Below are 12,658 nucleotides of genomic sequence, written 5' to 3' on the forward strand. Positions count from 1 at the left end.
AGATGGAGTCTCACTCTATTGCCTAGGCTGGAGTGCAATGGTGCTATCTTGGCTCACTGCAACCTCTGCCTCCCAGGTTCAACTGATTCTCCTGCCTTAGCCTCCCCAGTAGCTGGGATTACAGGTGCACACCACCATGCTCAGCTAATTTTTGTATTTTTAGTAGAGACGGGGTTTCACCATTGGCCAGGCTGGTCTTGAACTCCTGACATCGTGATCTACCCACCTGGAATCCCAAAGTGCTGGATTCCAGGCGTGAGCCACTGCACCTGGCCACCATTTTCTCTTCTGACATGTGCCATGCCTACTCCCTGTTCGCCTTCTGCCATGATTGGAGGCTTCCTGAGACCTCCTCAGAAGCAGATGCCACTATGCTTCCTATAAAGCCTGCAGAACTATCAGCCAAATACATTTCTTTCTTCATAAATTACCCAATCTCAGGTATTTCTTCAGAGCAACACAAGAATGGCCTAATACAGTTACTGTGGCTTAGCCTATCCTTAATGATACACTATGTGTTCCAAATATTTAAAGCTGATATTTAATATTTACATATTTAAAGCTGTCATTTTCAACCAGGGACAATTTTGCCCTCCGGGGGATACTTGGCAATGTCTAGAGACAATTTTGTTTGTCACGAGTGGGGACGGCAGTGGTTCTATTAGCTTCTAATGGACCAAAGTCAGGCTTGCTGCTAAACGTTCCTACAATGCACACAAGTCTCCCTCACAGCCAAGAACTACGCAGTCCAAAACGTCTATGGTGCTGCTGGTGCCTGCTCTAGAGAGGTTAAGAAGAGGGCTGAACTTTGAACCTTCTGTTCCAGTCAAAGGGGAGGTATGCAGTGAAAGCAGTGGGCTTTGGAGAAAGGGCTGCTTTTCAGTTCCAGCTCAACCACTAGCCAACTGTGTGACCCGGGACAAGTCACTTTGTCCCCTTGTACATTCAATATTCTCATGGTAAAATAGGAATTAAAATAGTACCCACATGATGGGACAGTGAGTGAGCAAATTAAGTGCCTAGTGGCTGATACATGGTAAGTGCTCAAATACTAAATGCTGCTAATGTTATTTTTTAGTGTTTTTGTTTTATTGAGGCATCTATCTAGAAAATTTAGAAATGGTAGCTGAATAGTATGTTTATAGCTGTGGGAATCTATCGAGGTGATGGGGATGGTTACAAAACTTAAGATGTCACAAGACACTCATTTCCTACCATGCTCACAAGAGAATCTGACCAATACAGGTACTGTAAATTATTTTCCTAAGTTTTGACTCAAGATCTGGCCATAAAAGTTTGGAGCAAATAACCCAACTTGCCATCAGTCACAAAGTACACATGAACTGTTTTGTTCAGCCAACAGCTACTTTTGCAGAGCAATTCTGCAAATCTCAGCTCATTTTGCTTTCACCAAATGCTGCCCACCTTGAACTGTTTTCATTGGTCATTAGCAATCAAACAGCAGGTATTTATATCACATTCAAAATGGGCAAACCCATTAGAAATGAAAAGAGGTAAAAGATCAGTTCTCCCTGCCCTCCTTCCCAGATCAGATTGCAGTATGAAGACATGAGCACTCAAAATCACTCAGTGTTGCCACTTTCTAAGTTTGTGCTGCTGTGGTTGAAGTGGCGAAAGATGAGAGTGAGGTAAGGTAAGGTGGGGAATAAGGGGTCATAATAATAAGAACAACAATAATAATACAGAGATATGGCAATATGTAGTCAAAGTGAGATTTTTAGGGATTATGTACAACGATTAGATGTACTATTTAAGGAATGACTCCTAAATAAGCAGAAAACTAACAGGTTTGTCTCTAAATTATCACAGATATTAAATGGTTTTAAGAAAGATCTCATTCACCCATTACAATAAAATCCCTTGGAGGAAAAAAATAGACACATTCACATAAAAGTGCTCAAATGCCTCATTAAAAAAGTACATAAATGATGCCAAGTACTACAGTGTAAGTTCTTTATTAAATCCACCCACATAACAAGCCTTCATTAAAAACAATCCCCACCAACTCCTACACTCAAGCATGGAACACATTTTTCTTCCTTGGTATGTAAAAACCTTTAGTCTAAGAGAACCTTGTAAAAAGTATCTAATAAACGTTATTTAAACTGGAGGGAAAGTATGGAGAGAAGACATCTGTAAATAAAAACACAATAAAAGCTGTGACAATTCCCCTCTTCTCAACAGTCTTCTTTCTTGGTGCAAAACCTGATTCTTTTAGTCCAGCATCCTAGGCAGGTATGACTGGGCCAGGGAATGCCTATGCACAACCATTCCATTATGGCTAAGGAAAAAGAGTAACAGACGCACACTGCCCTTTTCATACCAAACAATTTTGTCTCTCCAGCAGGATCAATGGGAAGACAAGCTTAATCAGAAACCACCTCCACACTTGACAGTGTTGTCCTCAAGGGAGGGGTGCCCCCAGGACAAAAGCCAACTCAGATTCCATTTCATCCAAGTCATAGACATCTCACAGGGCTAAGAGCTAAGTGTCCAGGCAGAGTATGTGGTGAAATCACTGCAGAAGCTTTCTGGACCTGCGTCCTGGATTTCCTTCTTTCATTCTGCACAAATTTTGGAGAAGGTTTGCTTCCCGAGCATAAGATAGTTCTTCAATTAATTGGATATCACCAGTACAAAGAGAAGCCTCTTGTAGGCTATGGCAGTGGGGAGAATAGCGTTCAATGTGTTTCAGGGCGCTAAGTGTGTGAAAAACACCCTTCTCTCTTTTATCTTCCCTGACACTGTCTGTACGATCACTCAATAAACAAAGAGTCCACAAAGACTAACGAACACAGAGCTAGGGGTTGGTGATCACCATTCGAATCTTTGTTTAGCTTCAGCTTTTGAATAATGCTGAATGCTTCCAATAAAGATATGCTTATGCTTCTGCTGTTTAAATTTTGAACATTAAGGCAAGAATACTTAGGGTTTTTGTTTTGTTTTGTTTTTCCTGGAGTCTCACTCTGTTGCTCTCTGGAGTGCAATGCGTGATCTCGGCTCACTGCAACCTCCGCCTCCTAGGTTCAAGCCATTCATTCTCCTGCCTCAGTCTTTCAAGCAGCTGGAACTACAGGCATGCACCACCAATACTCAGCTAATTTTTGTATTTTTAGTAGAGATGGGGTTTCACCATGTTGGCCAGGCTGGTCTCAAACTCCTGAACTCAAGTGATCCACCTACCTCGGCCTCCCAAAGTGCTGGGATTACAGGCGTGAGCCACAGCACCCGGCCCCAATACTTAGTTTTTTTTTTTTTTTAACACATTTTATGGATAAAGGTGCATGAAAAGGATTTTAGCTCTCTGACATATAATAGAAAAAGATAAAATCATGTTATAATGAACAATTCAGCCAGTTTTTTCACTAAATACACGTGTCCTCAATATCACCAAATATGGCTTAATTTAGTATCTCTCAGAGGTCAAAGATGCCATTTTGTAGTAGAAATGTAACTTCTAATTACACAGCATTAACATGATGAACTATTTTAAAACTTTACTAACAGGCTACGACAGGCCATGAACTATAGCTGAGGCCAAATCTTAGGAGGTTCTCAAAGGCTCTTTTATAGATCATTTAGAAAGATTAAAGAAACCAGCCTACCCATGACAGTCCCTGCCCAGTCAATCGAAGGTCCCATTAAACATTAAAGAGACCCTGATTTTCTGCTTTCCAACGATGGATTTCTATCTCTCCACAAATTGTATCATCGGAAATTTAACTTTTAAAACTTGCTTTCATATTTATCATCTCATTTATCTATGAATGCTATTAGAGGCATATATAAAATAGAAATAACAGCTCCATTGTTCCTTTGACTACGGTTCACAGTCAAGATCTTACCTCTTTCTCTAAAATGTCAAGTGTACAACAGTAAATGACTAGGAGCAGAGGATGGAAGAGCCACAGCTGGGGAGGGGACAGGGGTTGAGAGAGAAGGCTCTGGGGAAGAATGAAGAGCAACAGGAATAAGAACCACCACATTTTGGGGTTCAACTTTCAGAAAGCATTAGGAATTCATTTCTGAATTCCTAAACGGCATAGGAAAGAATATCTAAATATGTGAGATTATTTTAATACAATGTCTCCACATCTGGGAAAGAAAGGCATACCATACTCTTTACATGTGTAACCAACATCTGGGAATCCTATTGTTCAACTGCGGTCAGGAGGATCTCTTCTTCAAAATAAGCTGCTCTGATATTTGGGACTGTGTTGAAATGTCAAATCATCATTCCTGCTCATGTTTTTTAACTCAGTGTATACAGATCAATGATCTTTCACAAAAATGTTGCTGTTCGCAAGTCCTAAAAATGAAATAGAAACTTGAGTGGTAAGGATTATGTATCTATACAGCATGTAGATAAAATGTACTACTAATGGGGGTAATTAAGCTCAGAGGAGATTCAATAAAGCAGAGTGTACAAAGTCAGAAATCACGCTACTGTAGAAATTAAAAGTGACTTCAATTAGATGAGCTTCTTTTCCCCCGGAAATTATTTTTGCTTGGAAAGAGCCAGCTAAGGCTGGGCGCAGTGGCTCACACCTGTAAGTCCACCATTTTGGGAGGCTGAGGCAAAGGGGTCTCTTGAGGCTGGCAGTTTGAGACCAGCCCGGACAACATATTGAGATCCTGTCTCTACAAAAATTTAAAAAAAAAAAAAGCAACTTAGTAAGGTGTGGTGGTGTGCACCTGTAGTCCTAGATACATGGGAGGCTGAGGCAGGAGGATTGCGTGAGGCCAGGAGGTCAAGGTTGCAGTGAGCCATGATCATGCCACTGCACTCCAGCCTGGGTGATAGAGTGAGACCCTTATTCAAAATAGATAAATAAAGAGACAACTAAAAAAACAGTCTGTCTTTTAGTCAGGGTAAAAGTTTTATAGGCTGTCAACAAGCAGCCTTTTTCTTAATTTAAAATTCTGCATTTGAAAAATGGAGAACATTAGATAACTCATTTACAACATTATACAAATAGGTTAGAACTAGATCAAGGAAAACAGATTTTAAAGGAATTGATCTTTTGTGTTTTAAAAGAATACCCATATGACAGTCTTTTATTGGGTAGAGTTACTGCAGGCTTGACAATAACTGTTTACTTTCCATTAAGAACAGAACTGGATAAAAGTGGCCTAGCCACTCTGATAAAGTTGTGATCTGGAGAAACAGCTGTGGTCTCATAGCCAAAATAGATGAAGAGGCTTCAACCAACTAATCTCTGATATGAAACAATTGAAAGTTTTCTAGGAGAACAGGGTAAATGATGTAAAGCATTCTAGTGACTTCTGGAAAAGGGAAGCATCTATCTCTTCCGGCATGGATCCCTCCCTCTTCATTTGGGACTCTTCCTCCCCAGGCACCCTTCTTTCCAATACCCACCCCCTTCTGCGCCTCTCCTTCCCCTAATTTCCACCTCAGATTTCCAGTGGGTTCATTAGAAATAATCAAAATAATAATGGTAAAATCACCCATTAAGGTTTTTTTTTTGTTTGTTTTTTTCCTCTAATTAAATTTCTGCTCTAGTGAATTGGCTAATCTGATTTTTTTTTTTTCTTTTTTTAAGATGGAGTCTTGTTCTGTCATCCAGGCTGGAGTGCAGCGGTGTGATCTTGGCTTACTGCAGCCTCCGCCTCCCAGGTTCAAGCAATTCTACTGTCTCAGCCTCCCAAGTAGCTGGGATTACAGGCCTGCACCACCACGCCCGGCTAATTTTTGTATTTTTAGTAGAGATGGGCTTTCACCATGTTGCCCAGGCTGGTCTTGAACTCCTGACCTCAGGTGATCTGCCCACCTCGGCCTCCCAAAGTGCCGGGATTACAGGCATGAGCCACCGCATCCAGCATAATCTGATTATTTTTGTGAAAGACTTTAGGTAAAACATAGTACACACAGTGATCACTCTCAGCTAGCAAACTTAGGAGAAGGCTGGCAATAGTGATGAGTGTAGTTTCCATTTACTAATTGATTACTATGTGCCAGGCACAGCTGCAGAGCTTTTTATACCTTATCTTACCCAATTCTCGTAATAACCCTATGAGGCAGGTCCTGCTTATTAGTCCCATTTGACAGTTGATGAAACATGGCATAAACTTACAGCCTAAGACAGGGGTGAGCAAACTGTGGCCCTTGGGTCAAACGAGACTCTAAAGAGGTACTGGCATGTTTAGGCCCCGTTCTTCACAGTGTATGTGGCTGCTTTTGAGTTTCAATGGCAGAGTTCATCAGTTGTGACCAAGACCTTAGGGCCCATAAGGCCGAAACTATTCACTACCTGGCCCTGCCTAGAAAAAGCTCACCAACCCCTAGTGTAAAACACAGTTGATTCATGAATAAAGAAAAAAGGCAAGAACATTTGGACAGCTTCACATAGAACTTACATTGAAATTTTCTTAGAAAAAATAAATTCTGTCTTTATCTGTTTTCTTTCATTCATCTGTTACCTGTTTCTTCTCACCTAAGGTTTATCAACTAGCCTCAGGAAAAAATAAAAGTGTTAATGGAATACCAGTTCAGTAATTAAAGGTTTCTCTCCATAAGGTGAGTTTTGATTAGGTAGAAAAGTTTCCAAGAAGGAAAGGAAAAAAAAGCATAGACCAAAGAAAGCTTGAATAACCATATGTTTCCTGAGAGGCTGTAAAATTTTTGGCTGTTTTACAGGTATTTCTTCTCAAGTACAAATGACATCATTATTGAAAATTTTTAAAAACAGGCCTACTTTATTCTACATTTGGTACCACATATTGTTTCAGTTGACCATCAATTGACTTTTCTATTTTTACTGAGAAGGTACGTCATAACTATTTTTAGTACACAGAGTCTGGTAGTATCATTTGTGGATCACACATAGTCATGTTTTAGAATTCTTTTTCTGAAGCTATGAGAATGTATTTGGGGGAAGAACATGCTCACTGGCAATATTCTACTGTACTGTGAAACATACTCTAGAGTCAATGTCTAAAACAGGAAACAGGTACTAACAAATCAAAGAACCTGCTGTATTAGTAGGCAGCAAAGCAAGTGTAGCTTTATAACATATAAATCTGCCCTTGAGGCCGGGCACGGTGGCTCACGCCTGTAATCCCAGCACTTTGGGAGGCTGAGGCGGGCGGATCACCTGAGGTCGGGAGTTCAAGACCAGCCTGACCAACACGGTGAAACCCCATCTCTACTAAAAATACAAAATTAGCTGGGTGTGGTGGCGCATGACTGTAATCTCAGCTACTCAGGAGGCTGAGGCAGGAGAATCGCTTGAACCCGGGAGGTGGAGGTTGCAGCGAGCCGAGATCATGCCATTGCACTTCAGCCTGGGAAACAAGAGTGAAACTCTATCTCAAAAAACAAAACAAAACAAAACAAAACAAAAACCTGCCCTTGAGATAGTAATATTTTTAAATATAATTGGGAGCGAGTTAACATCTGAGCTTCTCTGATAATTCATGCTTTATCCTTTAAAACAACCCAGAAAATCAAAATAAAATAATTGAATTTCCAGAGGATGTGACCTGGCACATAAGCTGAGCTCAATTCCCATGAAATAATTTGTGCAAGTAATTTATAATTATAATAATAATATATGCAAAATAATTTATATAGGATTACTCACTGTAAACAGTGAACAGAAAGGAGACACTTGAGACAAGACAAAGCCCATGACTTTTCTCTACCTTTCAACCCTTTCCCCAAACACCAACCAATACAGGAGTAGCACAGAGCAGCGGCTGCAAACCTATCTGCACGTTAAAATCACCTGTGCATCTTCCACAATTCCACCACCCAAGCCCCACCCAAGCCAATGAAATCACAGTTGTTGAGTGTGAGATTCACATCTCAGTAGTTTTGGAAGCTCCCAGACACCAGTAGAGAGTGGTGATTAAGGTAAGGACAGCTGAGAGGTTCAGTCATACACCTGCCACTTATGCTGCAGGAGACCTGAGTCCTCCTCCATCCTCACCTGCCTCACTGCGTGTGAGTCACTCTGACATCTTGGGTAGGATTCATTAACACAGCATCCTGCTATGGGGCACTGTATTATCATTCTTGCTCCTCACTCATAACTAATTTGTTAATGCAAATATTAAGAGGATGTTAACACAGTGAGTTACGGCCTTAGGGTTTCTCTTAAAAGTTACTCTCTCTTTAAACATTCACATCCCTTCCGCCTCTTAGAAGATATCCCCTACACCTGGCTTGGCTTTGCCGTCTCTTTTGCAAGCATATTTCTCCTGCATGTCGAACATTAAAAGTGAAGTCAGCCTTACCTCTACGATGCTTTTTAAATCTTGCACATAAGTCCTTTCGGTCTCCAGAATTTCCTGAACAACTCTATCCACATAGAGGAGCTTGGGGCTGGTGGCCGAGTCTGTGGTCGTCTTGGGTGTCCCGTTCGAGTCCACTCTCCACTGCGCCCTGGGCGGTCTTTCACTGCCTTCGTCTGCGTTCTGTTGCCCCGTGGCGGGGTGGTCCCTCTGCAGCTCACTGCTGGAAAACGGCCTGGCCGGAACCAGCTCCAGTTTTATGGCCCCTACCTCCTTATCCTGGTTAAACAAGCCCAAGTGGCTATTTGAAACTAAGGTCATTCTGCTGCCAAAGGAACCATGGCTGTCGCGGGAAGAGGCCGAGGACGACGTGGAACCGAAGCTGATGGGTCGGTCACTGTCAGAGAGCTCCATCGTCTTCAGTTCTTGAGGGCAGGAACGCCTGGCTGTGGTCTTGGGATCTGGAACTTTGGTTACAGCTGATGGCACTTCAAGACGCAACTGGTGCCCATCTATATGCATTAAAGAAAATAAATAAAAAGGACAAGATAAGCAATTCTATCAAGCAGAGGGTTGAAAGGAAGTAAAAACCTAGCTCAAATAAATACAGTCAATAACAAGGTGTCCAGCTATAGAAGGGAATGCAAAGGTACCTGTTGGTGGAGCAAGATGCAAAATCAGTGTTCCCGAAGCATCATCTGGGTGCCTGCTAGAAATGCAGAGTCTCGGGCTCTTACCTCGACCTGCTGAACTTGAATCTGCACTTTAATAAGATCCCAGAATGACTTATAAGCATTAAAGTTTGAGAAACACTAGACCTGTTGTCTCAAAAGTGTGACCACCTGGAATGACTCTTATGCAAATTAGTCTAGATTCACTAAATTAAAGACTCAGCAGTCAGGGCACCAGGAATCGATCACTTTAACAAGCACCACAAGTGGTTCTTATGAACTTAAAAGGGACCCGACGTGACTCCTATGGAATTTTGAAAAACCTTGTTCTAGATTTTAAGTATTTCACCATAATTCCACAAAATTTTAGGTTAGCATCCTGGAGCCACCACTAGTTGATTTAAATAATGCTGGGAACTTTACATTTTACTTGCATACAGCATTAAAGAAAGTGTCACATAGACAATAATTTTCTAGTACTAGGCAAGAAAAAGATATAGTCATACAGAGCATAATGATGTTTTGGTCAACAATGAACTGCAGGCTGGGCGCAGTGGCTCACGCCTGTAAATCCCAGCACTTTGGGAGGCTGGGAGGGGGGGAGATCACTTGAGGCCGGGAGTTTGAGACCAGCCTGGCCAACATGCCAAAACCCTGTCGCTACTAAAAAATACAAAAATTAGCTAATCGGGAAGCTGAGGCACGAGAATTGCTTGAACCCGGGAGGCAGATGTTGCAGTGAGCCGAGATCCTGCCACTGAACTCTAGCCTGGGCGACAGAGCGAGACTCTGTCTCAAAACAAAACAACAAACCGCATATATGGCAGTGGTCAGAGCAATCTGCCGTACCATCCAGCCTAGATGTGTCAAGGGCTATGCCATATAGGTTTGTGAGAGTATGCTCTGTGATGTTCATACAATGATGAAGTTGCCCGACAACACGTCTCAGAATGTACCCCCATGCTGAAGTGATGCATGACTGTATTAAGACTCACACCCCACTGAAAACTTATCCTCTTACCACAGCACTTCTCCAGATCACTTCTTAAAAACTGGCATTCTATTTGTGGCACAAATGGAGTTATGATACTACTAGAGAGTATGTTTGATTAACTATAAACACTCCACAAGTACAGTTATAAAATCATGTAATTATATGACGAATCTAGGAACTAAATTATGAGAACAATTATGAGAAAATGGTGCCGTCTTGTTTAGAAAAGGGCAAAAAGAAAAACTGTCTGCAAAGTCAAAAGGTCACGTAATGGTGAAACCCCGTCTCTACTAAAAAAAAGACAAAAAAATTAGCCAGGCCTGGTGGCAGGCGCCTGTAGTCCCAGCCACTAGGGAGGCTGAGGCAGAAGAATGGTGAGAACCCAGGAGGCGGAGCTTGCAGTGAGCCAAGAGCGCACCACTGCACTCCAGCCTGGGTGACAGAGCAAGACTCCGTCTCAAAAAAAAAAAAAAAAAAAAAACACCAGTCACTTAATACCTACAGCATTTAAATATGATGTTAGGCCCCAAAAGGACCCACGTGAAAATTAAACATTCAGAAGCTATTTGGGTAAAACACTCAAAATTCCAATCTTCCTCATTTCTAAGGCAGGGTCAACATTTCTCCCTCAAATAATGAGATTCCACGTCTCATTATTTCATAGAGAAATTTTGTTTATAGAAACAAAATGTCTTGTGATATAGGATGTGATTAATAAAGAAATTTGCTTCATTTTGCTAGGTTACCTTACCACAAAAACATGCTTATAGGTTTTACTAGAAAAATGGAAGAGGGAAACTTATGTTTGGAAGGTTACAATGTGACAAACACAGTAAAAAGAATACATAGTAATGATCATTTTTCAATAGTAATGGAAATTTGGTTTGATTCTATAATAAAGATCACTAAACAGTTGGTACTAGTATTTTTAGAATATAAAGTATCCATCGAGTCTCTCCTTCAATGTACTGTTTCTAGATAGTTTATATTCATGACAAGTATTAGTACAAACTTACCATGCAAATATTAAAGTTATGAATAAAAAATGAAGGAACTAATTCCGAGTCAAGAAGAAGTGGTAAGACATGTAGGAAATGAGCAGTTTATCTGTGAAACCACTACCACATGCTACAGTTTGCCACAAATTTTTAATGCTTTTGCAATATTCTTTCTGCTTGTTCTATAACAACTTTACGGCCTATAAAACATGAATTGGTTATAGTAGTTAAAATACACTTGACCTAGAAAGCCTGATCCAACTTGAGTGTGGCAAAAATCCAAGCAGCAGCCATGCATTTAGGTATGCGTGCAGCAAAGGACGCTTGCTCACGTTTGGGACTGGTGTTGAGAAAGTCATGGGCAGTCCAAAGTAGAGGAAGACACAACAATGTTTTCTTTCTATTCGCATCAACTATAACCAGGACCATCAGGCTAATCTCACTGTAGGAAATGGGCACTCACTTGGGAAGTATCTGAGGATACTTTGGGATACCAAGGGTCCAATGAGGCTATGATTTGGGACTAAACATAAGTTGGATATATTCTTTTTTTTTTTTGAGATGGAGTTTTGTGCTTGTCACCCAGGCTGGAGTGCAATGGCATGATCTCAGCTCACTGCAACCTCTGCCTCCCAGGTTCAAGCAATTCTCCTGCCTCAGCCTCCCTAGTAGCTGGGATTACAGGCATGTGCCACCACACCCAGCTAATTTTTATATTTTTAGAAGAGATGGGGTTTCACCATGTTGGCCAGGCTGGTCTCAAACTCCTGACTGCAGATGATCCACCTGCCTTGGCCTCCCAAAGTGCTGGGATTACAGGTGTGAGCCACCATGCCCGGCCAAGTTGGATATACCCTATAACAGGGGTGTGGTACCTGTCCATGGCCTGTCAGAAACCAAGCAGCACAGCAGGAGGTGAGCAGTGGGCGAAATGAGCATTGCTGCCTGAGCTCCTGTCAGATCAGCAGAAGCATTAGATTCTCATAGGAGTGTGAGCCCTATTGTGACCTATGCATGCCAGGGATCTAGGTTGCACGCTCCTTATGAGAATCTAATTCCTGATGATCTGAGGTGGAAACGTTTCATTCTGAAAGCATCCCCACTCCCCTACCCCCACCAACTCAACCCACCCTTCATCCCTCAAAAAACTGTCTTCCATGAAACCAGTCCCTGGTGTCAAAAAAGTTGAAAGGCCAAGGCATCTGGAAAGGTCTACCCCCCATAGATCCGTACATACTGTCTCCAGGGCAAGTTCTGATTTTCTAACCGGAGAAGAATCAATCTCTCCAGAATAGAAAACTGTCTTTCACACAGTTACAAAACTCTTGGCACTATATTCATGATCAGGACTAGTGAAAAATGGACACAACACAGAGACACATTATTTTCTTATCATCATTTCTTTTCTCTACTTACTTTCACTTTAAATTAGATACCCAATATTGGGACAGAAGGATTAAAGAGGAATAAAAGCTGCTTTTAGAGGACCCTAGGTTGGGCTGCTAGAAATGACAATGTCTTTAGAAATACTTTCAAAGGTGGGAAAGAGTGGGATGTAAAACGCAGATCAATAGGGACCCCTTCATGGATAGATCTTAAATAGCAGCATAGATTGGGCGCTGCTGCGGGGACAGCTTCAAATGTTCCAATGCCAGTCCACGTACAGGCCTGGCTGCCAACCAGGCACTTTCTAAAATAGACCATTTCAGAAGTTTGGT

General features: G+C 41.6%; 1 protein-coding gene across 1 annotated transcript in view; it reads right to left on the minus strand.

Moving 5' to 3' along the window:
* The window catches only part of PLEKHG1 (pleckstrin homology and RhoGEF domain containing G1), a 156,356-nt gene that overhangs the window by 97,531 nt on the left and 46,167 nt on the right, over positions 1 to 12,658 (minus strand). The window contains exon 2 of the mRNA XM_025384161.1: positions 8,281 to 8,789. Coding sequence (XP_025239946.1) covers positions 8,281 to 8,789 — 509 coding nt within the window. The remainder of the gene's footprint in view (positions 1 to 8,280; positions 8,790 to 12,658) is intronic.

The sequence above is a fragment of the Theropithecus gelada genome, chromosome 4, assembly GCF_003255815.1.
Source record: "Theropithecus gelada isolate Dixy chromosome 4, Tgel_1.0, whole genome shotgun sequence".
NCBI lineage: Eukaryota > Metazoa > Chordata > Mammalia > Primates > Cercopithecidae > Theropithecus > Theropithecus gelada.